Genomic DNA, 23,646 nt, shown 5'->3' with positions numbered 1-23,646 from the left:
AAAAAATTGTGTCAATTTAATTTGTGATTTCGATTTGATTTTGATTCATCTTGCAACACTAGTATAAGCACTTTTATCATACTCACACCAGGAAGTGCCCTTTTTGCATTCTTGTTAGCTTTACCATGACGTCAAGACTCCACTCTGGTCTGTGAGAGTTGTAAATAATGATTATAAACTCATTACGGTAAATAATTAGGATGCTCAGAATGTGAAGTGAGGAATAACTTTGGATAACAGCAAAAGACAAAGTTTACATCTGTTGTAAGAGTGAAGACTTTTCGCTTCTCATCCAAGCTGCTTCTTCAGTTTTGGTCAGATTGCTGATAGCCACTACCTTATATCTGTCTGAAGGGTGAGTTTACCACACTGGAACTGTAAGCATCTATTGTTTCCAGTTTCATCTGAAACTACCCTATTCAACCCATAATGACCCTGCTGTTGTTCTCATTGTTCTGGATCTGAGGATAGAGCTATAGATGGGATTCCTGTCTAAGGACGGATTCTCTTTCCAAACAAAAATAGCTTCTTTAACTCCCCTCTCAAACCATTTCTTTTCTCTGGCTAAGATCTGAACTTCCCTATTCTCAAAGGAGTGGTTTTGAGATGGAGATGTACGGCGGACTGGGATCCAGAGGAACCTTCACGGCAGTGTTGGTATATCCTCTTATCGAGTAGCTGTTTAATTTCTCCAATATAACACTCACTGTACTCTTCACTACACTGAATGGAATAGACTACATTACTTTGTTTATGGTTCGAGGTTTTGTCCTTAGGATGGACCAGTTTTTGTCTTAAAGTGTTTGTGGGTTTGAAAAAGACAGGAATCTCACACAGTCTGAAAATTCTCTGAAGATTTTCAGACACACCCGTTGTGTAAGGAATGGTAACACTTTTCCTTCTGGGTTCAGATTCCCTGTTGTCCTGTTTTTTAGCTCTCTTAGATCTATTGAAGGCCCACTTTAGATATCCACAAGCAGAGAGGGGTTTCTCCACGTGTTGTTCCTTCTTCACTTTTTCGTCTGTGTTTGTGGGCACCATTTGAGCTCTGTGTTGTAGAGTACGGATAACTCCGAGTTTGTGCTGCAGTGGATGGTATGAATCAAACAGCAGGTATTTGTCAGTGTGAATAGGCCTCCTGAAGACTTCTACCTGGAGTCACTGGTCCTCTCCTATTGTTACTGCACAATCTAAGAAGGCCAGTTTGTTCTCCTTGGCCTCTTCCCGTGTGAACTTGATGTTTGTATCCAGCGCATTAATATGTGCAGTAACGGGCTCCAGTTTGGACCGCTACAAACTGAACTAGTTCTGTTTTTTCACCTCATTAAGTCAATAAAAATCAGGTACAGCGCCATTAAAGACACTGTTCTAATATTCTATTGTTCCTGACTTTCCAGACGCCTACACCATCTCTGAAGTGACGTACATATGGACCCGGAATGCCTCGGACTCTGTGGTGGTGGAAGGAGAGAGCTCCAGACTCAACCAGTATGACTTGCTTGGCCAGTCTGTGGGCCAGGAGACCATCAAGTCCAGCACAGGTGAGTCCAGAACAGGGTCCAAACTTACATCAGGTCTGAACCAGATCTGATCCTGTTCTTAACCAGGCGTAAACTGGGTCTAAACTGGGTCTGAACCGGGCCTGAACCGGGCCTGAACCAGGCCTGAATTAGGTCTGAACCAGGTCTAAACCAGGTCTTAACCGAGTCTGAACAAGGTCTGAACCAGGTTGAAATCAGGTCTGAACCAGGTCCAAACCAGGTCTGAACTTGGTATAATCCAAGTCTAACCTAGGTCTATACCCGGAGAGAGAGGAAAAGGGGGATGGGTGTGAGTCCATAAAAGGTTTCTAGAGCTGGGACCAGATCAGACCTTATGGGTTATAAATACTGGCAGCTCTCTAGATTGTTGAGGAAGGTTGGAAAATGTGTAGTAAAATGATCATCTGATAAATATTTGATGTTAAATATCTGTGCTTGAGGAGGAGTATATCACTGTGGCAAATGATCGTACACGTGGCTTTAGGGAATCAAGTCCATGACTGTGTCTGAATGTCTCCCCAAGCCCCTAGTCCCTCAGTCACTAGACTGAGATGTGGAATTGATCACTCTTTTAAGAGCTCAAGCTAAGGTAAACTGCTATTGCTAGCAACTGGCAACGCCATAACAGTTTAGTCATAATCAGGGATTCTGCCTGATTTCATTCAGTCATGTTGTGTCCAGTTAAAGACCTTTTCGCTGTTGCTTTCCTGGCTCTCGCAATGCATTGTGGTCTGTAATGTTAGGTATAGTGACCAGTGCTGGATACTACTGTTCAAGGTGCATTGTAGGAAATTTTGACTGCACTACTTTTTCACTCACTGGACATTCAGACACCGCTAAAAATGGTGTGACCCCTAAATAGTGCCCTAAGTGGGGAGTAATGTTTGAACATTTGGACATAGCCCAAGTCTGATTTTGGTAAAACTATTCCCAAAACTACAAATTACACACTTCGTTGTTTAGAGATTTTGTTGTTTGTGGAGAAAATTGTGGTACTCGAAAAAAATGCAGCTTTTGAGATTTTTTTTGTTGTGTCTATTCAAATTATGAGTTTGATTGGTTTGTGATTAATCTTGCAGCCCTATCAGTAATGCTTTTGTGGATCCCTGTGTTTTAAATATAAGATGGATTTTAGTCTAAACGTCCCTCAGACCATCTCCACCCCCCTCAACTCTCTGACTCCTTCTCTGACTCTCTCTCCCTGTCTCTCTCTATGTCTGTGTGTGTCTCTCTTTCTTGCTCTCTTTCCGTGACTCTGTAGTTTATATAATCTGGTCCCACTTCCCAAAGCGTTTCTTCTGAGTGTGCTCAGAGCAAACTTACTTCAGTGCTGTGACTTTTGACCTCCATCATTTCCTGTTACATAATGTCATAAAGACAACTGAGATTTACAAAGTGAACTTACAAAGGCATAAATTTGATATGAAAGTTTACTGTAAAGGAGACCAAAATCAACTTTTCAGAGCCACCTTGTTATAATAGTTTCCATTCTCATTTACCCTCTGAAGTTGTATTTAGAGTGATTCTTGCACGTCTGAGTAATCTTTTTTCTCTGTATTCAAGATGTCATTGCTCTGAAAATCCTTGTTTCCCCTGCCCCCCAGACATGCCCATTGCTCTGTACATACTTCTCAGATTTTGTTCGTAATCAGTGCAGCTGGTTAGATTTGTGTCTGATAAGTGGTTCTTCTGGTTTGCTCTGACATGGACAGAAATTGCTTAGCGTGCTTGTTTCCTGTGAATGTTGTTAAACTTTGTTTTGACCACTGACTGTTTCACTGTCAGACTTTTTAATAGGGTTGTTCCAGTATTGATACTGTTATCGGCAGGTTTTGGTATCGGCAAGTACTCAGACCAAATTGCTGATTCAATACCACTTTGTACTTCTAGAAAAACTGGTGTTGTCATTTTTTTACCTACAAAAATACATTTAATGTAATTGACAGTATTTGTAGTGTGTTGTACTATTTGTATTATTGTTGGCGTATCTGTAGTGTTTGTAGAATTGTTGCAGTGTTTAAGATAAGATAAACCTTTATTTGTCCCATATTGGAGAAATTACAATATTTGCAGTATTGTTATAGTATTGGTAGTATTTTTGGCATTCATAATATTGTTATGAAGCCCAGTATCGGTGTTTGTCTCTGTTGCAGTGATCCATGTATCTCTGAACATTATATAACCACTATTTCTTCTGTCTCTTTACCCCCACACCATTTTCCTTGTCTTTCCCTCTCTCTCCTTTCTCTCTCTTTCTCCTTTGTCTCTCTTTCAGTCTCTTTTAGTTGAAATCACAGACAGTTTAGTTTTAAATCATCACATTTAAAGGCACCATAGCATTCCTCATCTTGTCCTTGTTTTAGACTCTTGCATCATGTTTAGGATCATTTCACTCTTCACTTCTCCTGACCTAAATATTCTATCTCTCCTCCTCTCTTTCTCTTCTTTATTCCCCCCTTTCTCCGTTTCTGCTTCCCTCCCCTCTTTTCTGTCATGATGTTTATGAGTATGGTGTTTGTTTCTTTGTCATCTCTCCCTCTTTTTTCCTCCCCCTCTCTTTCCTCTCCTCTTTTCTTGCATGGTAGTGATGGTGAGTCTTGTTTCTTCCACCTCCCACCACTTCTTCATCTCTTCCCTCCTTCTCTCCATCTCTCTTTTAAAGGAATGTCTTGTTGCTCTTCTCTCCTCCCTCCTCTTTCTCTCCTTTCTCCCTCCATTCTCCTCTGTTTCTGCCATCTCTCCCACCGCTCCTCCTCCCCCTCTCTGTGCCTCTTTCCGCTTATAGTGATGATGGTGTGTCTTGTTGCTTTTCTTCTCCCTATCCTTCCCCTCTTCCTTCTCTCTCCATCTTTCTTTCCTCTCATGGCGATGATGTTGTGTCTTGCCTCTCCCCTCTCTCCCTCTTCTTCTTCTCCTCTCATGGTGATGATCTTGCTGCTTCTCTGCTTTACTTCTCTCTCCTCCCTCTCTCCATCTCTCTTTTCTCTCATGATGATGATGTTGTGTTTTGCTGCTCCTCTCTCTCCCTCTCTCTCCTCCCCCTTCAATCTCTTCTCTCCCCTGCTCTCTTTCTCTCATGATGATGACGGTATCTCTGTGGCTTCTTCTTCTCTCTTCCCTCCCTCTCTCTCCTCCTCCCTCCATTTCTCCTCTTTCCATCTCAATTTTTTTCTCATAGCGATGCTGGTATGTCTTGTTTCTTCTCTGCTACCTTTCCTCTCTTCTTTCCTCCTTTCTTCTTCCTCTTGTTGCTTTGTCCCCTCCCTCTTCCCTCTCTCCTCTCTCCTCTTCCTTCCCTCCCCCTCTTTCTCTCTCTCCCTCTCTTCCTCTCATGGCGATGATGGTGTGTCTTGTTGCTATGGTTATGCTCTCTTCTCTTTTGGAGTCTGAGCCGAATGCTAATCAGACACTTATTTCAATTAAGTGTCCAATGATGTGTCAGTGTGAGGAGAGGGGGAGGGTCTGATGTTTTAAAAAGCCAATCATTGGTCTGATGTTGTTGTGACTGTATTTTTAGATAGTAAGGTCTCTGAAAATATACAGAAGATAATAATGAAAAGTGTCCCTGCATTAACAGTTTCTTTTCCTATAGCTTTCTAATAACAAATCTTCATAGGTTTACCATTAATTAAAAGAACAGACATCCAATCACACATCTTGCACCTCCTCCTGCTTTTGAATAAGTCATCTACAAGTCCACCGTTGACAGAAATCTATATCTGACCATCGCTGAAGTCCACCAATCAAATACAGGCTACGCTAACAGCTACAATAGCACTTCATCACTGTCAATCATCTGTCACCTACCAATTAAATCACAACAGGAGAGGAGGGGTGCAAGGCTCTGTTGCATAAGTCAATGGGCCATTCCAACTGCCAATAAGAAAACAATTTATCCACAAAAGGTCCAAACGATCAATATTTATAGCGAGAGAGAAAGGAGCAGAGAAGAGGAGCAAATGAGCAGAGGAGAGGGTCAGAGGAGCTGAGGAGAGGGTCAGAGGAGCTGAGGAGAGGGTCAGAGGAGCAGAGGAGAGGGTCAGAGGAGCAGAGGAGAGGGTCAGAGGATTAATGATATTATTAATGTATGGTCAACTCATGTGCGACAAAATAATTAAAATCCTACCATCACGCTTTAGACTCTCCTCATACATTCCTTCCTCTCCCTCTCTCTTTCTTTCTCTCTTTCTCCCTCCCTGTCCCTTGGGAGCCTGCTCCATCTAGGGATTCTCTCTCTCATCCTCTCACGGTTATCCCTCCGTCTTCCTCTCTCTCTTCTCTTTCTCCATCTTCTTTCTATCTTGTCTTTTTCTTCTTATTGGATTTCAGACAGCCTCTTCTCTCTGTCCCCCCAACCCTTCTCCTCTCCGCTCCTCTTCTCTTTTCCCTTCTTCTTTCTTATCTCTATTGCTCTGTCTCTCCCTCCATCTCTCTGTGCCCCTCTCCTTCGCCTCACTCCTCTTTCCCTTGCTCTCCTTCTCCCTGTGGCCTTGTTTCATTTGGGAATTCCCTCTTTTCCTCCTCTCATTCCTCCTTTAAACATCCTGGTTGTGTATCTCCTGTCTTCTAACCTGCTGTCCCTCTTCCTCTGCTTCTCTCTCCTCTCTTTCTCTATCTCTTCTACCCTGAGTTCCTGCTCCATCTGGGGATTCTCTCTCCTCCTTCCCCCTCCTTCTCCTTTCCTCATCCCGCCTTTTCTACATTAAACATTCTTCTTGTACCCTGTAGCATTCTTCTTGTTCTACCCACATGCTGCTGTTCCTCCTCCTTTCCTCCTCCCCTCCTCTCCTCTCCTTCCTTCTCTCCTCCTCTCCCTCCCTCTCTCCTACTTCCTTATCCTTTCTGTCCTCCACTCTACATTAAACATTCCTCTTTGTACCTTGTAGTATTCCTCTCCTCTTGTAATTCGCTGCTGTCTGAATAAATGATTTAAACTCCTTGTCCTCTCATCTCCAGATCTGGGTCATGTGGCAGTGCTGGCAGATAGGGGGCGCTCTCAGGCACAACTGTTGCATAAGAAGGAAAAAAGCAGGGATAAACATATGTCTGTCTTTCTGTGAGGAAGGGGTAAAATGAAGCCAAGATTTAAAATATATAGTACATGTATTACGTCTACTATTGGCAAAAGCTTTATGCTAACAATATGAAATAGATTTGTGGTTTTGAAGTTTCTTTCAGATATGATTTAATTTGTGTTTTTGTGTCTATCCTTTGAAAATACCAGAGTTTGTGCATTATTTAAAGCCATAATATGTCACTTTTTAGCCAAAACACAGACTAAAATGAAAGCATGATTTTTCATATCAGATCTGTTTATTGCATTGAAAAAATGGGCAAATGCATCCTTACTGAGAGTGGACTTGCATCTCCACAAATCTGACTCTTGTTTGGCCTGCAGGAGGGTCTTTTCCTGCTTGGAAATGTTGTTCCTTTAGCTATAATCTTCCACAGTATGGCTTAACACTTACCTCCATGGAGAATGTTGCTTTAACTTTCTATTTCCACGTAATCATGCAGGACACGTGTCACCTCTAGAAAGTTACATCCTGGGGCTTTGGTTTAATTTTTTTTCCTTTTAGTTACATCGACTTCTAATTCTAATTCGAATGTTACATCATGACAGTTGACTTGAATTAGTTTGTACTTTAATTGATTCTAACGTAGTCTGGCCTTTCGCAGTAGGAGGTGGGACAGAAGACAGCAGCATGGGTGTGGTCCACAATTTTTATTTCCTTTTTCAATTACAAGTGCAGAGTGTGTTGTGCAAATGGAGGGTTTGAGGAACAGCATCTCCTCCAGCAGCAGAACATGGTATTTGTTTCAGGCACCTTTTATACTGTCCCACTAACTGGTTAATGCTATTGTTAATTAATAGGGGTGTTTAAAAAAAATTGCATTAGCTCTTTAAAACTCAAACCTCCATAAAACCAAATAAACCAATAAACCAAATCAACTCTATACATATATTATACATAAACCCTAAAAACAAACCAAATATAATTAAAACCCATAAACCCTTTAATATGCCCAACATGCTTCCCCTACACATTCCCTGCCTTGGTCCTGCCCAAGCTACCTTTTTAAGGGAGCTTGTTTGACCAAGGACCTCTTTGGTACCTGGACACAAGTACAGAGGTAGTAAGTTAAACATTTTGAAAACACTGTTTCACTAAAAACACTACAAATTACACGACACTTAAAAACATTCTTAGACATGTATTGCACCAATATTGCACATATCCAATTTAATTAACTGTTAACTTTGAGTTTGTACTCTTTCCCCTCCAGGACACGCAGCTTCAATTAAAGTAGAACTGTGCCTCCAGATCTAAAAATGGGTAAAAGCAGACAAGTTAAATAAACATTTTAAAATCCTTTTGTGCAATTGTCTTTTTTGAAGTGCAAATAATGTTCAAAGTGCTGTCTGCTATTAAAGTGCATATAGTGAAAGGTGCTGTTAATGTAGTAACAAATGGGCTGTTTGTTACATTTCCTTCCTCCTCTCGAAAGGTGAAACCTCAGTCTTTCACCCATTTTGGACAGACAGTCCGCAACCACGTTGGTCTCCCCAGGTTGGTACTGTACTGTATTAGCGTCCTTCATCTGGTTCAACCACTGGAGCGCACAGTGGTCGGTCTCCAGCGTGAAATGACACCCTAGCAGGTAGTACCTTAAGGAGTCGATAGCCTACTTCATAGCCAGACACTGCTTCTCCACTGTTGAGTATCGGGTTTCCCTGTCAAGCAGCTTCTGACTAAGGAATACCACTGGTCTCCTTTCTCCATCCTTCTCTTGGAGGAGGACCACCCCTAGTCCCACCCACGAGCATTGGTCTGAAAGATGAAGGGTTTGTCAAAGTCTGGGCTGTGCAGGACCAGACAAGTGCATATAGCCTCCTTCAGGTCTGTGAAGGCTCGATCACACTCGGCTGACCATCTCACCTGGTTGGGGGCAGAGTTCTTGGTGAGGTTATTCAGGACAGCTGACGTCTCAGCAAACTGTGGAACTAACTTCCTGTACCACGCTACCAAGCCAAGGAATCCACGGACCTTTCTCTTGGTGGTGGGCACAGGGAATGAGCGGATGGCCTCCATCTTCTGTACCTGTGGCCCAATCCTCCCATAGCCAATGGTATATCCCAGGTATGCCACTTCCTAATGAGCCACTGCGCATTTGCGGGGGTTGATTGTGAGTCCTGCTGCCTGGATTTTCTGCAGGACGTCCTGGAGGTGGTGTAGATGTTCCTCCCAGGACCTGCTGAAAATCATCACATTGTCCAAGTAGGCTGCAGAAAACTCTGAGACGTCCTTCAGTCCATGAGCCTTTGGAAAGTGGCTGGTGCCACATGGAGGCCAAACGGCATCACCCGGAACTGGTATAAACCAAATGGTGTCCGGAAGGCAGTCAGTTCCTGAGTTTCAGGTGCCAGATCCAACTGCCAGTAGCCGCTTGACAAATCCAGTATTGTGATATATGAAGCACCTCCCACACACTCCAACAGGTCATCCATGCGTGGCATTGGGTACAGGTCAAAGTTTGAAATTGCATTCAGATATCTAAAATCAATACCGAATCAAAGAGACCATTCATTGTACCTTCTGACCAGGCGTGAAAACTCCAAGTTCCTTTGCCTTGCGATCGTAACAGGTCTTTCTTCCTGTGCCCCCTTTAAGTTCTCCTGAGCCAGGGCTGCCATTGCCTCAAGTCTCTTTCTCATCTTCAGGACATAGGCCACAATGTTGTCTCTTTCCAGCTTTGTACACTCCCAGTTGTCCTTTAGCAAGTCTAGTGGACCCCTCACCTAGCGTCCATATAACATTTGAAATGTTATGAAGCCAGTTGATGCCTGTGGCACCACTCTGTAAGCAAACTGTAGGAGATACGGTAGCCACTGGTCCCAGTCTGCACCTGTGGTAGAGACAAACTTCCGCAGCATACTTTTCAGCATTTGATTGTACCACTCCACCAACCCGTCCGTTTGGGGTGATAAAGAGTTGTCCTGAGACCCTTGACCCCTGACAGCTGGTAGACTTGTTGGAAGGGTCTGGACAAAAAGTTAGTGCCTGAATCTGTAAGAATTTCCGTGGCAACCCCAACCCTAGAGAAAAGCTGCAGCAAACATTTAGCAACCTGTTTGGCTTTGATAGACCTGAGGGGAAAGGCCTCAGGATAACAGGTAGCATAGTCACATAACACCAAAATGAATTTGTTTCCTGCATAGCTTCTCTCCAGGTTTGTTGGATTTTAGTGTCCTCTCTTCTGTTGGCTGCATGAACGGAACAAAGCATTATGTCTGTAGTTCGTTCTGATTCTTTAGTTGCTGCAAGACAGTGTAACTTCCTAGTTGGGGAATCAGCCATTCACTGTCTCCACGGAGATGTTATTGCTTTGCCTTGAATGTTTTACAGTATGGCATTAAACATATCTATCTTGCATTTTTTCAATTACTGTTTTTTCTTTTCTCAAAAATACTTTGATAAAGATATATTCTTACTGTGAGTGGAGTCACCTCTCTCCACAGATGTGACCTGTAACTTGGCCTGGTGGCATCACCTATTTGTCTTCATGGAGATACATATGGTTAATGCCATACTGTGAAACTTTCCAGGCAATAACAGCTCCATGAAGGCAAGCAGGTGCCAGAGTGTCAACGTTATAGCAGTTTACTTCAAAGGTTGCTGGTTTAATCCCAGCTCTGTCCAATACTGTTGCTGTGCCATTGAGCAAGACACTTCCCTCTCTGTGCCTTTGTGTAACCCTGGTGTGTGTGATGATAATTTGAACCTTGAGATTGTCAGGGAAAGTGAAAGTGAGAAGTCTGAGTGATGCAGCATCGGACTGGACTAAACCAGGCCTGAACCAGGACTGAACCAGGCTGAACCAGGAGTGAGCCAGGACTAAACCAGGATTAAACAAGCACTAAACCAGGACTAAAAAAGGACTGAACCAGATCTACACCAGGTCTACACCAGGTATAAACCAGGATTAAACCAGGTCTAAACCTGGTCTGAACCTGGTCTAAACCAGGACTAAACCAAGACTATACCAAGGATAAACCAGGTCTAAAGACGTTGCTGTGATGTAGATCTGATGCTGGAGTTGAGAATCAGGAAAATAAACGGAAGCAGAGGGTTACCATGCAACAGGAACACAGCTGATTTACCATTGCCACAAGAGAATCACAGAGAAGAGGGGGAGAGAGAAGAGAAAGATAGAGAGGACAGGAGGGACAAGGAAAGAAAGAAGAGGGTGAGAAGAGGAAGGGGCCAGGTGACAGAAGGAGGGAGAATGAAGAAGGGGTAAGTGAGAGAGGGAAAGAGGGGAGTGAGAATGGGAAGGTGAGAAGAGAGAGAGGGAAAAGAGAAAAGAGGGAGAGAGGGAGGAATGAGAACAGACGGGGAGGGAGGTTGAAAAAGAGAGGTAGAGGGGAGATTGAGTAGGGAGGAGAGAGGGGAAGAGAGAGAGGCAAGAAGGGAGAGATAGAGGAAGAGAGAACAGGAAGGTAAGAGAAAAGGGAAGGAGAGAAAGACAGAGGGGTAAAAAGAAGAGGGGAGAAGGAGAAAGAGAGGAAGGGAAAAGAGGGGGAGGAGGAGACAGATGGAAGGGAGGAGAGGGTTCTTCTGCCACTCTGTTGCTTTAAGATTCTGTTCTGTTTGTGAAGAAATCTGTCTCCTCTGTTTACATGAGAGTGTTTCCCAAACAGAGGTACTGGGACATTGGAATGATTTCAGATTTAAAATAAAGATGGAATTAAAATAAATGGATATGTGTCAGATGACATCACAGCATTCTATAGGCCATTCATATTTAATTCAGATGGGGGCAGCTAAAATGTATATTGATAGTGTGACATGATTGTGAATTTTCAGTAGTTACCATGGTGACACAATGCACACATTAGTAAATACCGAAATGTAAAATAGAAAAATAGAAAAATCAAGAAAAATTTACAAAACATTTTCCTGAGCCTGTGATCAATCCGAGTGCTCATGGTCCCGTTTAGGCATTTGATTTTCAACAAAAACATGAGTGATTGAAAAACTGTTGGCTAATGTTAGCTAGTTTGTGATGTTATTTGAGAGGGACTTGTTTAACAGCACAAATCAGCTCACCTGTTGTAGTTCCAGCTAAGTTAGTTCTTTATGGTCAAATTGTGAAAGCTCAGATTAAGTCTAACTTGAGTAACAGAGCTTCAGACAGAGTAGTGCCTCATTTAGCATCTCACCCCAGGGAAATGTTGATGACATCAGCTGCAGAGTATCTATTGTTAAAATGCAGATGTTGTAATACAGTGAGTTCTTGGGTCTAGTCAGTAATAGAGATGATTACGTTCAACATTTGTAGATTTACCTTTTCGATATTACATGGCAAAGTACAATGAAATCAGTTCATATGGGTTTCAGCTTCCTGTTATATGGTACTATTTTGAGGACTGTTAACCATTCAAAAGAAATATTTTTACTAACTGTTAATTGCTAAATTGCTATGGCAACAGTCCTAACTTTTCATAATTCTGGACCCCTGCTTAGGGAAATCTAGCTTTCTCCCCCATTTGGGAGTATGACATCATCACACTAGAATCTGAACAACACCAATTTGAATTTAAAATATTCTTTGTACTAGTGTTGTCGTGATACTAAAATTTCAAAGTTGTTTTTGATACAAAGGAATAGACTCGATACTCAATTCTGATACCTCGATGATAATAAAAACACTCTTTCTTTACATAATAGAATGCAAGTTTCAACATTAAATGGCAGAACTTTATTTTATACTACCATGTGGCCTTATATCTGTGTAATCCCTCAGTGGTCCAGGTAGGTTCCATAGTGGTCCATGGGCATACACTAGTCTATGTGTCTTATTCTTATTCTGATACAGCTCAAGATCATTCTAAAACTATTCAGGAAAGGTTCATTTTTGTCCTGTCCTTTTTAGTATCGATACCTGTTAAAATAAGTATCTACTTCTGATACTTTCGATCTGATGTGTTGCCCCCTGTAGGTGAGTACACGGTCATGACAGCACACTTTCACCTGAAGAGGAAGATTGGGTACTTTGTCATCCAGACCTACCTCCCCTGCATCATGACGGTCATACTGTCCCAGGTCTCCTTCTGGCTCAACCGTGAGTCGGTGCCAGCCAGGACTGTGTTCGGTGAGTCATCCTCTGTTCCTCGCCATCCTCTTCTCCTCTGCTCCATCTGACCCTTTCCTCTGCTCCATCTGACCCACTCCTTTGCCCTGCTGAGCCTCTTCTCTGTTCCTCTGACCCTCTCGCCTGCTCCATCTGACCCACTCCTCTGTTCCTCTGACCTTCTCCTCTACTCCTCTGACTCACTTTCTTCTCCACTGACCTTTCTCTCTCTGCCTCTGTTGCAGGAGTGACCACTGTTCTCACCATGATCACTCTCTCCTTCTTCCTTTCCTCCTCCTGTCCTCCTCTAACCCTCTCTCTCTCTAACTCACCCTCTCCCTGTATCAGGGGTGACCACTTTCCTGACCATGACCTCTCTCCTTTTCTCCTCCTCTGACCTTGCTCTCCTCTCTTTCTTCTCCTCTAACTCTCCTCTCTCTGTTTTAGGAGTCACCACTGTCCTTACCATCACCTCTCTCTCTTCTTCCTCTCCTCTCTCTTTCCTAGTCTCTCTCCCTCTAACCCTCTTTCTTTCCTCTTCTTCTCTAGCCCTCCTTTCAGGAGTGACCACTGTCCTGACCACAACTACTTTCTCCCTCTCTCCTTTCTCCCTCCTCTCCTTTATCTTATTTAAACATTCTTTCTCTGTGTTTTAGGAGTGACCACTGCCTTGACCATGACGACGCTCTCCTCCTCTCCTCTAACTCTTCCTCTTTCTCTCTGCCTTCTGTTTCCTCTCCCCTTCTCCTCCTCAAACCTTTCCTCTCCCTCTCTCTCTCCTTCTCTAACCATCATTTCTGCTTTATCTCTCTGTTTCAGGAGTGACCACAGTCCTGACCATGACCACTCTGTCCATCTCAGCTCGTAACTCTCTGCCCAAAGTAGCCTATGCCACAGCGATGGACTGGTTTATCGCAGTGTGTTACGCCTTTGTGTTTTCAGCGCTCATCGAGTTCGCCACTGTGAACTATTTCACCAAACGCGGGTGGGCTTGGGACGGCAAGAGCGTGGTCACCGATAAGGTCAGACTCATTTGGTTTAAATAAATAATCAATAAATATAACAAAATAAAAGGTCAGACATCTAAAAGACAATCATGAGCTTAAAGGTGCACCATGTAACTTTTCTGCTGAATCGTCGGTTACCTTTTTGTCTCTATGGAGATATTATTGCATTGCCTGTAATGTTCCACAGTATAGCATTAAACTTTGGGGTCTGTTTAAATCTCTTTCATTTATTCAACATGTATTTTTATTGCTCAAAAGATCTTGATATACACGTATTCTTCCTTTGACGGGGCTTCCCTCTCCACAGATCTGAGCAGTAAAATGTGCCACCTGCTTATCTACATGGAGATAATACCATACTGTGAACATAATAAGCAAAATAAAGTTGGTTATATGAATGATTGTATTATAATATTATATATATATATATAATAAAAGCAGATATAATCAATAAAATTAGGAATAAATAAAATGACAACTTCAATTCACAGTGAAATCAGTCCGAATATTTAGTCCCTGTGTATGTGTGTACATATATGTCATCTGTGTATGGTTCGATCACCTTAGGATCACCTACTTCTGTAGGCCTCCCAGGCCTGCCTTCATCCTCAACACTGCTCAGTCTTTCTTTAAACAATTTAGCCCACTTGTAGACATTTTTTTGGCTGAAACATGTGGCACCATACACAGTTGACATTCTCCTATGAATTTCAATGGGTTTGCACCCTTCAGCAACCAAAAACTTGATAACTGACCGCTGTGCAATCCTGGAGCATGCTTCTTGGTTGGCCATCTTTGTTAATCGCCAAAACTCTCAAAGTTTTTTTTTAATCTGCAAAAGAAATTAAATCCATGTGAAAAACAAGTAAAAAAAAAAACTAACTAACTAACTTCTAACTGTATTAAAAGTCCTTATACTGAAAAATTCATCTTATTTATTGAATGACCCTCGTAATATAGCGCTCACTGGTGTGGTAATCGGTGGGGCTATTTAGGTCACATGGGTTAAACAGGACTAAAGGAGGACTAAAGCAGTACTAAAGCAGCACTAAAGAAAGACTAAAGCAGGTTTAAAGCAGGTCCAAACCAGGACTAAAGCAGGGCTAAAGCAGAACTAAAGTAGGACTCAACCAGTACTAAACCTGGACAGAGCCAGGACAGAACCAATACCGAACTAGAACAAACCAGAACCATTCTCTCTCTCTCTCTCTTCTCTCTCAGAAAAAGGAGCGTGCATCTGTGATGAAGAAGAACAATGCTTACGCGGTGGCTGTGGCGAACTACGCCCCAACGCTGAGCAAAGACCCATCGGGCGCCCTCCCCACCATCGCCAAAGGGGGCGCTACCTCTTGCGATCCCTCCAAACCCGCAGCGGCTGGTGGTAAAGCTCCGGAGCAGAAGAAAACCTTTAACAGTGTCAGTAAAATCGACCGCATGTCACGCATCCTCTTCCCCGTGCTGTTCGGGAGTTTCAACCTGGTCTACTGGGCCACGTACCTCAACAGAGAGCCCGTCATCAAAGACATGGTACCCTCAGCTTAACCACTGCCACAAAACTAAAACAAAATGTGAAAAAATCTACAGTTTTATGGAGGATTTTTGAACAAAGTGACTCCAGATAAACTGTGTGCTCACTGGAGTTTGTTTTCTACTCTGCACTTTGAGAGGTTTTGTAAATGTGTGTACCATATTTCTATCTCCTGTTTCATATTGTGAGAATCATTATTGTGTCGGTTCAAATTTGGACTTATGCCAAATGAACATGGGTACTTTTACAAACAGGTTTTCACTGCAGATTCTTGAGTTTACATGCTTAAATCCAGGGGCGTCCAAGCCCAACAGTGGAGACGTGTTTTTGTCCTCTCAGCTTTATTCACACATCGATCACAGTAAATTGCCTTGTTCAACATTCCAGTACATTCAGCAGTGACCCTCATTTACACATGCTCTAGTCCCAGAATATTGCTTTGTCTGTTCACATGTCACATGTGCATGTTCATAGGTGCAAAATCCTGGCTCTTTGCCTATTGCTACAATGACATGACAATAGAATGTAACCATGTAGTCTAACCAAGGAAACCAAGCAGTTTTCCTGGCAATTTTCTGGCTTTATTCACACATAAGACTTCCGTGTATATTCCCAGTATTTTACTTGGAAAATTGCTATATCAAAAAATGCAGGAATTCAGTTCTGGCTTCGTTCACATATGACCCAGTTCTGGCAAAATGCAGATAAATTCCCGTGTCAGACAACATGTGTGAATGAGACTGTAGGTTATGGTTAGTCTAACTCTGTAAGTCCACAGCAAAACATTTGATTGGGGTTTAGATCAATTGTATGACTTTTTTTAGATATTTATTTTACATTTTGTTCATTGCAAACAGACATTTTCTGAGCAAATTTTTTAAATGCAGGACAATACAGGGTTACTCAAACAGGAATCAATCAAAACACAGCTCTGAGTGAGATCATGAGTGAAAACCCACTGAAAAGCTCCTAAAAGTTAATTTTGCAGAATCAGTGAACTTTAAAAAAAAAAAAAAAAACATTATTACCTGTACCTGTTATAATTTGGGTCAAATCAGCAGGAAGCCTGAGGACCAGTAAAGGTGGTTCTCAGGGCCTTGTTTGGTCCCCGAGTCACAGTTTGGACACCCCTGACTATAATCACTATACACTATAGTCTTAGCTTCCCTGTACCTCACTCTGGGAAGTTTGTAGCATTGAAACTAAACCTGCATTTAAAGCTCCACTCTGTCACTTTTCACTTTTTCCTGAGACCCCAGACTTTAGGGACTCCAGACATCCAACAGGGCGAGACACCAGGCGCTTCATTCAGACATTAATGTCGCTGTACCTGGTTTTTACTGCCTTAAAAACATGAAAAACAGAACTAGTTCATTTTAAACGGTTTGCAGTGGTCCAAAGTTATTCCTCACTTACCTTGTGCATTCAGAGCATCCTAATTATTCACTCCAATGAGTTTATTAGCAGTTTTCACAACTCTCAAAGACCAGTGCGGTATTTTGCCATCACGGTAAAGCTAACAACAACTAGCATGCTAACACGCACTTCCGATTATGAGGGGAAAAAATGTTTTATAATTAGATGCAGACAGTACATAGCAGACTTATTTTGACCTCAAGAGTTGCTTACACAATATATTTGTACTGCAATTTTTACTAAAGTGCATAGGGAAAAATCAGATACAGGTCCTTTAATTCAACAGAGAAAAGTGACTGATTATAGCTTTATTTTTGGTGTGTGAAATCGTGTTTGAATCAGTCCCGTGTTTAGTGCAGGTCCGCGCTGATGTTTAGTTTGTGCCACTGTACAGAAAAAAGAAAAGTCACATTCTTTTAGATTTAATGTTTTCCTGTTCTTCACTTTAAACTATTATAATGTATATTTATGTTTGTGTGAGAGAATTAACCTATTTATTTATTCATAAATTGATTTGCCAAAATGAAGAGACTTTTTTTTCTGTCCAAGCCAATGCAAAAACAACATGTATTATATTATATTATATTATTATTATTATTATGAATTATGCTTATCTCACTGTTCTACTGTATCTTAAGGTTTGGGGCTGTCTGTGCCACATCTGTCTTTGTCTGTGAAATTATCTTATATTTCAGGATTAAAAAAACAGAAAAATCGGCCTTAATGCTGCGAAAATTCTGTATCCACTGAACACAGTGTTTTTAAATTATTATTATTATTTTGTTATTTATTTAGTTGTGTTAAAACATAATGAAATGCACATATTTCATTGTGATTCTGCTGAAGCACTGCCAATCTGTTTATAGGTAAAGATTATAAGTAAAATGCTTGAATTAAGTTTGGAGGAACAGACAAGAGCAAATTACTCACTGTGAGGAGGTTCCCAGTTCAATTCCCAGGCTAATGGAGACCTTTAGGTACTCAAGGCTTGGTACTCCTGAGTCTTGACCAGGATCCTGACAGGTTCAGTCCAGAGACACTGATGGGTCAAATCCAGATTTAACCCAGAGACACGGTGACAGGGGGGATAAACTCTTCCTGGTCTTCCTCTGCTCCTCTAATCCTTGTTCTAAGAAGCTGCTATAGGTTTATGCCCAATAATAAAACTTATTCTTCAAACATTCCTCTTAAAGTTCCAGCTTTTGGGAGCAGCACAACACAGAGACGGCCTTAGGGACTTAAACCACTGTTACCCCTGTTTCACAAAAGAGCTGGTTCAGAACTGATTTTCTACCAAACAACAGCTATTGTTTGTTGCAATAGAAACTCATTGTTTTCTAGCAAACAGTTAGCATTTGGTTGTTTTTCTCCTAACATTTTGCTGTATTTCAGTATAATTGACATTCTCCATCTTTTTCTTTTAGTAAATCTTAATGAAATGTAGGCTATTTTTTATGTTTAGTATTTTACTGGAGCCAGTTCTCACTTGTAGGCCAGTTGTAAATGGAGCTTGGGTCTACAGGGGTGCAAAAGGGTGCATTATTACCTCATTTTAAAAGTGTTTGCACCCTCATTTCAGGCAGGTTGAATAATGACACTTAATGGAGAAATATTCTCCTTACACCGCTTTGAAACTCATATGCAGCCTCAGTCTGTTCGGTCTGAACCCATCGGTGAGTCAGAACCAATTCAGATCTTTCGAAACCAGCCCAGCACCAGCACAGTTTGGTGTAAAAGGGGTCTAATAACAGCAAAACAGAAATGTCCTCCATTCACACAGTCATTCCATAATATGCCCATGTATCACCATGAGAACTGTGGTGCTCGCTGGGTACTCACCTATCGCACCTGTTGCTCCTCCAAACTCCAGGTCACTGCCAAAATGTTCAATATGCTCTAAAACTCTTCACAGAATCCAGAGTCCCGTCCGTGCTCCATCAGGCCGCATGGTTCTATACTCTGGTTCTATAATGAGACATTCTGTGTTCTGTCCATCACTGTGTTCTGATGAAGCCATACATGGTGCCTAAAGATTTCCTCTCACTCAACTGTGAAACACAAAAATTTTCATTTTCATATTTTTATTTTTATATTATTTTGATTCATTTGTATGTGTTTGTACCATTGTTTATTTACTTAATTATTTTAAGATTTGTGGTATTTTAAATTTTGTTTTGTGGAAATTTTACAGTTAAAAAAAGATAGAGAAAATCAGATTTTTCACTACACACTCAGGCTCTGTTCAAATGTCCAAATCACTGTGTCCATCTGAGAACAAGACCTGGTTCAGTCTTGGTTTAGGCCAAGTTTTATCCTGGTTTAATCTCCTGGTTTATTCCTGGTGTAGACCTGGTTTAAATGTGGTTTAGCCCTGGTTTTGACCGGAGTGAAACCTGGTTCAGTCCTGGTTTAGACCTGGGTTTATCCTGGTTTAGTCTCCTGGTTTAGACCTGGGTTAGACCTGGTTTAGTCCTGGTTTAGTCCTGGTATAGACTTTCTTTAGTCCTCGTTTAATCCTGGTTTAGTCCTGATGTAGACTTGGTTTAGACCTGGTTTAGACCTGGTTTAGTCCTGTTTTAGTTTAGATCTGGTTAAGATCTAGACCTTTTTCCATAATTATATCTCACATTTTTTTGTTTTAAATTCTTTTTTAGAACATATTTCATAATTAAAAGTCCTGTGTGTTTTTTTCTAAACGGACCAAACTCTTAAACTCCCCTGTCAAATGTGTCGGCCATTTTGTGTCCAGCCCCACAGTCCTGCCTCCTCCTGTCTGAGCCCCTCCCTCTCCTGTTTACGCTTCATTTCTGTCTGTTAAATTTTGCATGATACAAAAAAACAAAAACAGCAGATTTATAAATTCATGTTTTGATAAAAGATTTTGAGTGATTTCTTTGTGAGTTTGAACAATCCAGTCAGTGGTTCACTGGTGGAAGTGTGAGGCACAATTTTAATAAACATATCATCCAGTCTTTATACCAAACCGGACTCCTGTCTTATTACTGTTGTGTCATCAGTGTGAAGCGAGGGTGTCTTTTCACAGATCTGACCTGTAACTTTGCCCCTGTTGTGTGTTGTGTTGTGCTCATCTACATGGACATAAGTTCAGTGTTTCTTTTGTTTAGGGAATACCCGGCTCAAATCAAAAAGGTCTGAATACTCTTAAAGGTGGAGTGTATAACCTTTCTAATGGAAGGTGGTCTGCTATACCTTTGTGTTACCATGGAGATGTTGTTGTTGTGCCTGAAATGTTCCACGGTATGACCTTAAACATATATTAGCTATAGCATTTATTATTTATTGCTCAACCTGGAAAACATGCATTCTCACTGTTGTTGTCACCTGCTTATCTCCATGGAGATAGATATATTTAATGTCATATTGTGGAACACTGAGAGCAAAGCAGTAACATCTCTATGGAAACAAGCAGGTTACAGACCCTGCTACACAAAAGTTACACAGAGCAACTTTAATATGGAGTTTATTTATGTGTTTTTTTTAGGTTAATGCTCTTAATTAATTATTTTCCAAAGGTGATCAAATATTGTTAAACTTAATCAAAGTTGCACAGTGTAACTGTTCTGGTTGTGGGCACACCTTCTACACTACAATGTCGTACAAGGAATGAATTTAACGACAGTCTACCACAGACTGAGAAAGCCTCCTGTGAGCAGATTGTGATAAAAATAAAATATGAATCTCAATGTTTAAATCACAGACAAAACATCTGGATCTGAGACAGACAGATGGGTCACTAATGCGTTTGATTTACAATGTCAAACAATGTCCTCTGCTCCTCTGCCCCTCTCCTCTGCTCCTTTGCCCCTCTCCTCTGCTCCTCTGACGCTCTCCACTGCTCCTTTGCCCCTCTCCTCTGTTCCTCTGGCTCTGTCCTTTGCTTCTCTGACCCTCTCCGCTGTTCCTCTGCCACTCTTCTCTGCCTCTCTGCTCCTCTGACCCTCTCCTCTGCTCCCATCTGCTGCTTACATTAATTACTTTGAAACTTGATAAATTTAGTGATTAAATCAAACAATGAGCCTTTATCAGATTATCTTCTCCAATATCAAAAGAAAGTGATTAAAAACAACATTTTGTCTGTGCTAAAGTATGAGATATTCCTGAATCATTATAAAATAGGACTTAAGTGCTTTGTTCGTTTTAGACAGTCGAATGGTGTGTCCCTCTCTCTGATGGAGCAGAATCAGAATATCAATCAGGATTCTGTGTCATTATTTTCAGGAGGAAGGACATCTGATGCACAAGGAGACAGGAGTATGGGAGAGGATCTGACACACAAGGATACAGGAGGATGGGAGGTTGATGGAGAAAGAGAAGACATTGATGTTCTGGTGCTGAGGCTGCGTTGTCATAGAAACTGATTTCCATTTTTATCTTTCCATTTGATGAGTGTTTGACAGCAGCGAGAGGTGGGAGTTCCTGTTTAATCAGAGTTACAAAGAGGATGTGAGTGACAAAATGGTTAAGTTACTTTCAAAATATCTTCTCAACAACTCTCCGTGCTGTTGTAAATCAGGGTAGAAACTTGGCCTATGGTAGTGGTCAAATCTTTTCCAGCATTGACTGAAACAGCAGCCATTTAAATTAGCTAAACCCTATTTTTCAGGGGGAATTTAATATTTGTTCAGCGTAGTGGTGAAGATAAGATAAGAGAACCTTTAATATATGATAGGTTAAAATGGTACTATATGCCTCTAATACAATGTTCTGTTCTTATACACCCTGATGTCAATCATAATATGATTTCATGCTAACAAAAGATAGTTACAAACAGTAAAAGGTTTGCAATAAATAGTCACTTACATAAGCCTTAAAAACATTATAAATACAGTTAAAAGTTTGTTAAAATGTGTATTATATTGTATTCAATGTGTATTGTATTTCTCTGTATTATTCCTCTTATTTCACTTAAGGGAATTGTAATCGTATCATCTGTAATCAGCTACTACGCCTGGGATATTTTTTGAGTGATTGGTAATGCCTTCACCCAGCTCTTGGGGGATTTCGCGCTGTTCCTCCTCATTGCATTAAATCCCTAACAACTACAAATCACTCTTGTGATGTATTCTTTTATTTTCAGGTAAAGGTTACCAAATGTTGTGTGCTTGTGATCTATACACTGTTGACAGTTTGTTGTTGTTGTTGTAGCATGTTGAACTGAAGCTAGAGAAAACATTTATATCTGTATTTTGGAAGTTTTTGAAAGTTTTATGTAGTGAACTGGTGCTCCGCCATCTTGAGACCACACAAGCTAATGTGCCAATGTAAAATACTGTTCACTCATTGCATTAAATCCCTGCGTGAGGAGAAACAACTGCAAATCACTCACATGATTTATTCCTTTATTTTCAGGTACAACTTACCCCATCTTCAGGGGTACAATAAATACAATAAAAAATAATATAAAGGGCTAAAGCACTGTCCTGTAGATTAAGTAACTGAGTGTATTATACAGGAGATGATTCAGTATGTTTCAATGATGCACATGGTTATTACAGGATGATGACACATGTACAGGGCCAACACTGTTCACTGTACATTGTTGTTCATTGTTATCATATAGGTTTAAATGGTAAATAGCGCTTTTCCACCTTCAAGGTACTCAAAGCGCTTTACAACAAGGAACCACTCACCCATTCACACACACACATTCATACACCAGTGTACGCAGACACTGAGGGCGAGGTGGGTTAAGTATCTTTCCCAAGGACACAACGACAGCATTCATCTGTGTGAGTTAGAATCGCACCGCCAACCTATGGATCAGTGGATCTGACCGCTCAACGGATGATGTTAATGTCGAGAGCAGGATTTGAACCGCCAACCTTCGGATCAGTGGACAAACACTCTACCAACTGAGCTACTGTCGCCCAGTTTAAGGAACTAACTCAAAATGAGAAAATCACTAATATATTATACAAACATTTTTACACTTACATTAAATTGTAATTATGCAATTAAATAAGCCTACCTAAACGTTATGCTATAACTCCCATTTCTATATAAATGTCACCACTTTATTTCATTGCCCTGTTCTTCAGATTATCATGGTAATATTTATTTATCTCCTAAATATTTAATCACATAGAGAAGTGTTCACTCTCACTCCTTAGGATCTAATGATCAGCTGTTGCTGTCTATTCCTTATACACAGAGCTCAGTAAGAAAACCTTTGTCCACTCAGCACCATGTTGCAGAAAGACTGGAAACTGACTGAGCTCTTACCCTTAAATTCCTTTAAATCAAAGGCATTAGAGATGGCCTCAATAATGTGCACGTTTCATCAAATGCTGTGCCTAATGTTATTGTTTTATTTGTCAACAGTTTACTTCCAATAAGTCATTAGGCCCCAGCCCATACAGGGCGTAGGGCCTATTGCTTCCGCAGCGATGAGTGCATGGGCAAAGCGTTAGCCCATGCACTCATCGTTGCAGACTGTCTTCACGAAGTTGCGCGCTTTGCGCGCAACTTCGTGGCAGCACCGCACCTTGCACAGACTCCTGTATCCTAGCAACCCATGCCGTAGACATGGGACATGCATATTTGTTCTTGCTAGCATGTCAGCGCGAAGCGCTCATGTCCCCAAACACACTCCTGGCATCGAGCCCTATCCAAGCCCCCATGCCGCAGGCATGGGCCATCTTTGTTACTGCTAAAATGAATGGAAGTCAATGGGAGGTCAATGGCGGAGCCCGACGTCATTGGCGAATGACGGGCGTGTAAGAAATGTTCGTTTCTGATGCAAGCGTCAAAGAGGACTAAGAGACTGAAATATAAGTCAGAAGGGTTTAATGAGTTCATCACAGGTAAAGTTAACAATGAAGCACCGGACTCTCAGGAAAGGATAGGAAGAGAGTCCTGAGATGTTTGTGTTTCCAGCTTTTATAGGCCTCCCAGTGCGTGTGTGTGAGGCGGGACTTCTTCTCGGCGACATGTGGTTACACATTAAAAACCTTTTGGCAAAATCCCACAATGTGTGTTTTTAAGTCAATCAATCTCA

At 41.4% G+C, this 23,646-nt stretch overlaps 1 protein-coding gene across 2 annotated transcripts in view; it reads left to right on the top strand.

Annotated features, from left to right (window-relative positions):
- Nucleotides 1–16,214, top strand: part of LOC117377899 (gamma-aminobutyric acid receptor subunit alpha-2-like) — a 41,800-nt gene extending 25,586 nt beyond the window's left edge. For both annotated transcript variants that reach the window (XM_055224879.1, XM_033974417.2), the window contains 4 exons: nt 1,398–1,541; nt 12,546–12,698; nt 13,497–13,699; nt 14,906–16,214. In XM_055224879.1, coding sequence (XP_055080854.1) covers nt 1,398–1,541; nt 12,546–12,698; nt 13,497–13,699; nt 14,906–15,226 — 821 coding nt within the window. In that variant the 3' untranslated portion in view covers nt 15,227–16,214. The remainder of the gene's footprint in view (nt 1–1,397; nt 1,542–12,545; nt 12,699–13,496; nt 13,700–14,905) is intronic.
- The last annotated feature ends 7,432 nt before the right edge of the window (nt 16,215–23,646 follow it).

Source organism: Periophthalmus magnuspinnatus, chromosome 10 (assembly GCF_009829125.3).
Source record: "Periophthalmus magnuspinnatus isolate fPerMag1 chromosome 10, fPerMag1.2.pri, whole genome shotgun sequence".
NCBI lineage: Eukaryota > Metazoa > Chordata > Actinopteri > Gobiiformes > Gobiidae > Periophthalmus > Periophthalmus magnuspinnatus.
The sequence above is the reverse complement of the archived record's forward strand: the minus strand, read 5'-3'. Positions and strand labels throughout refer to the sequence as shown.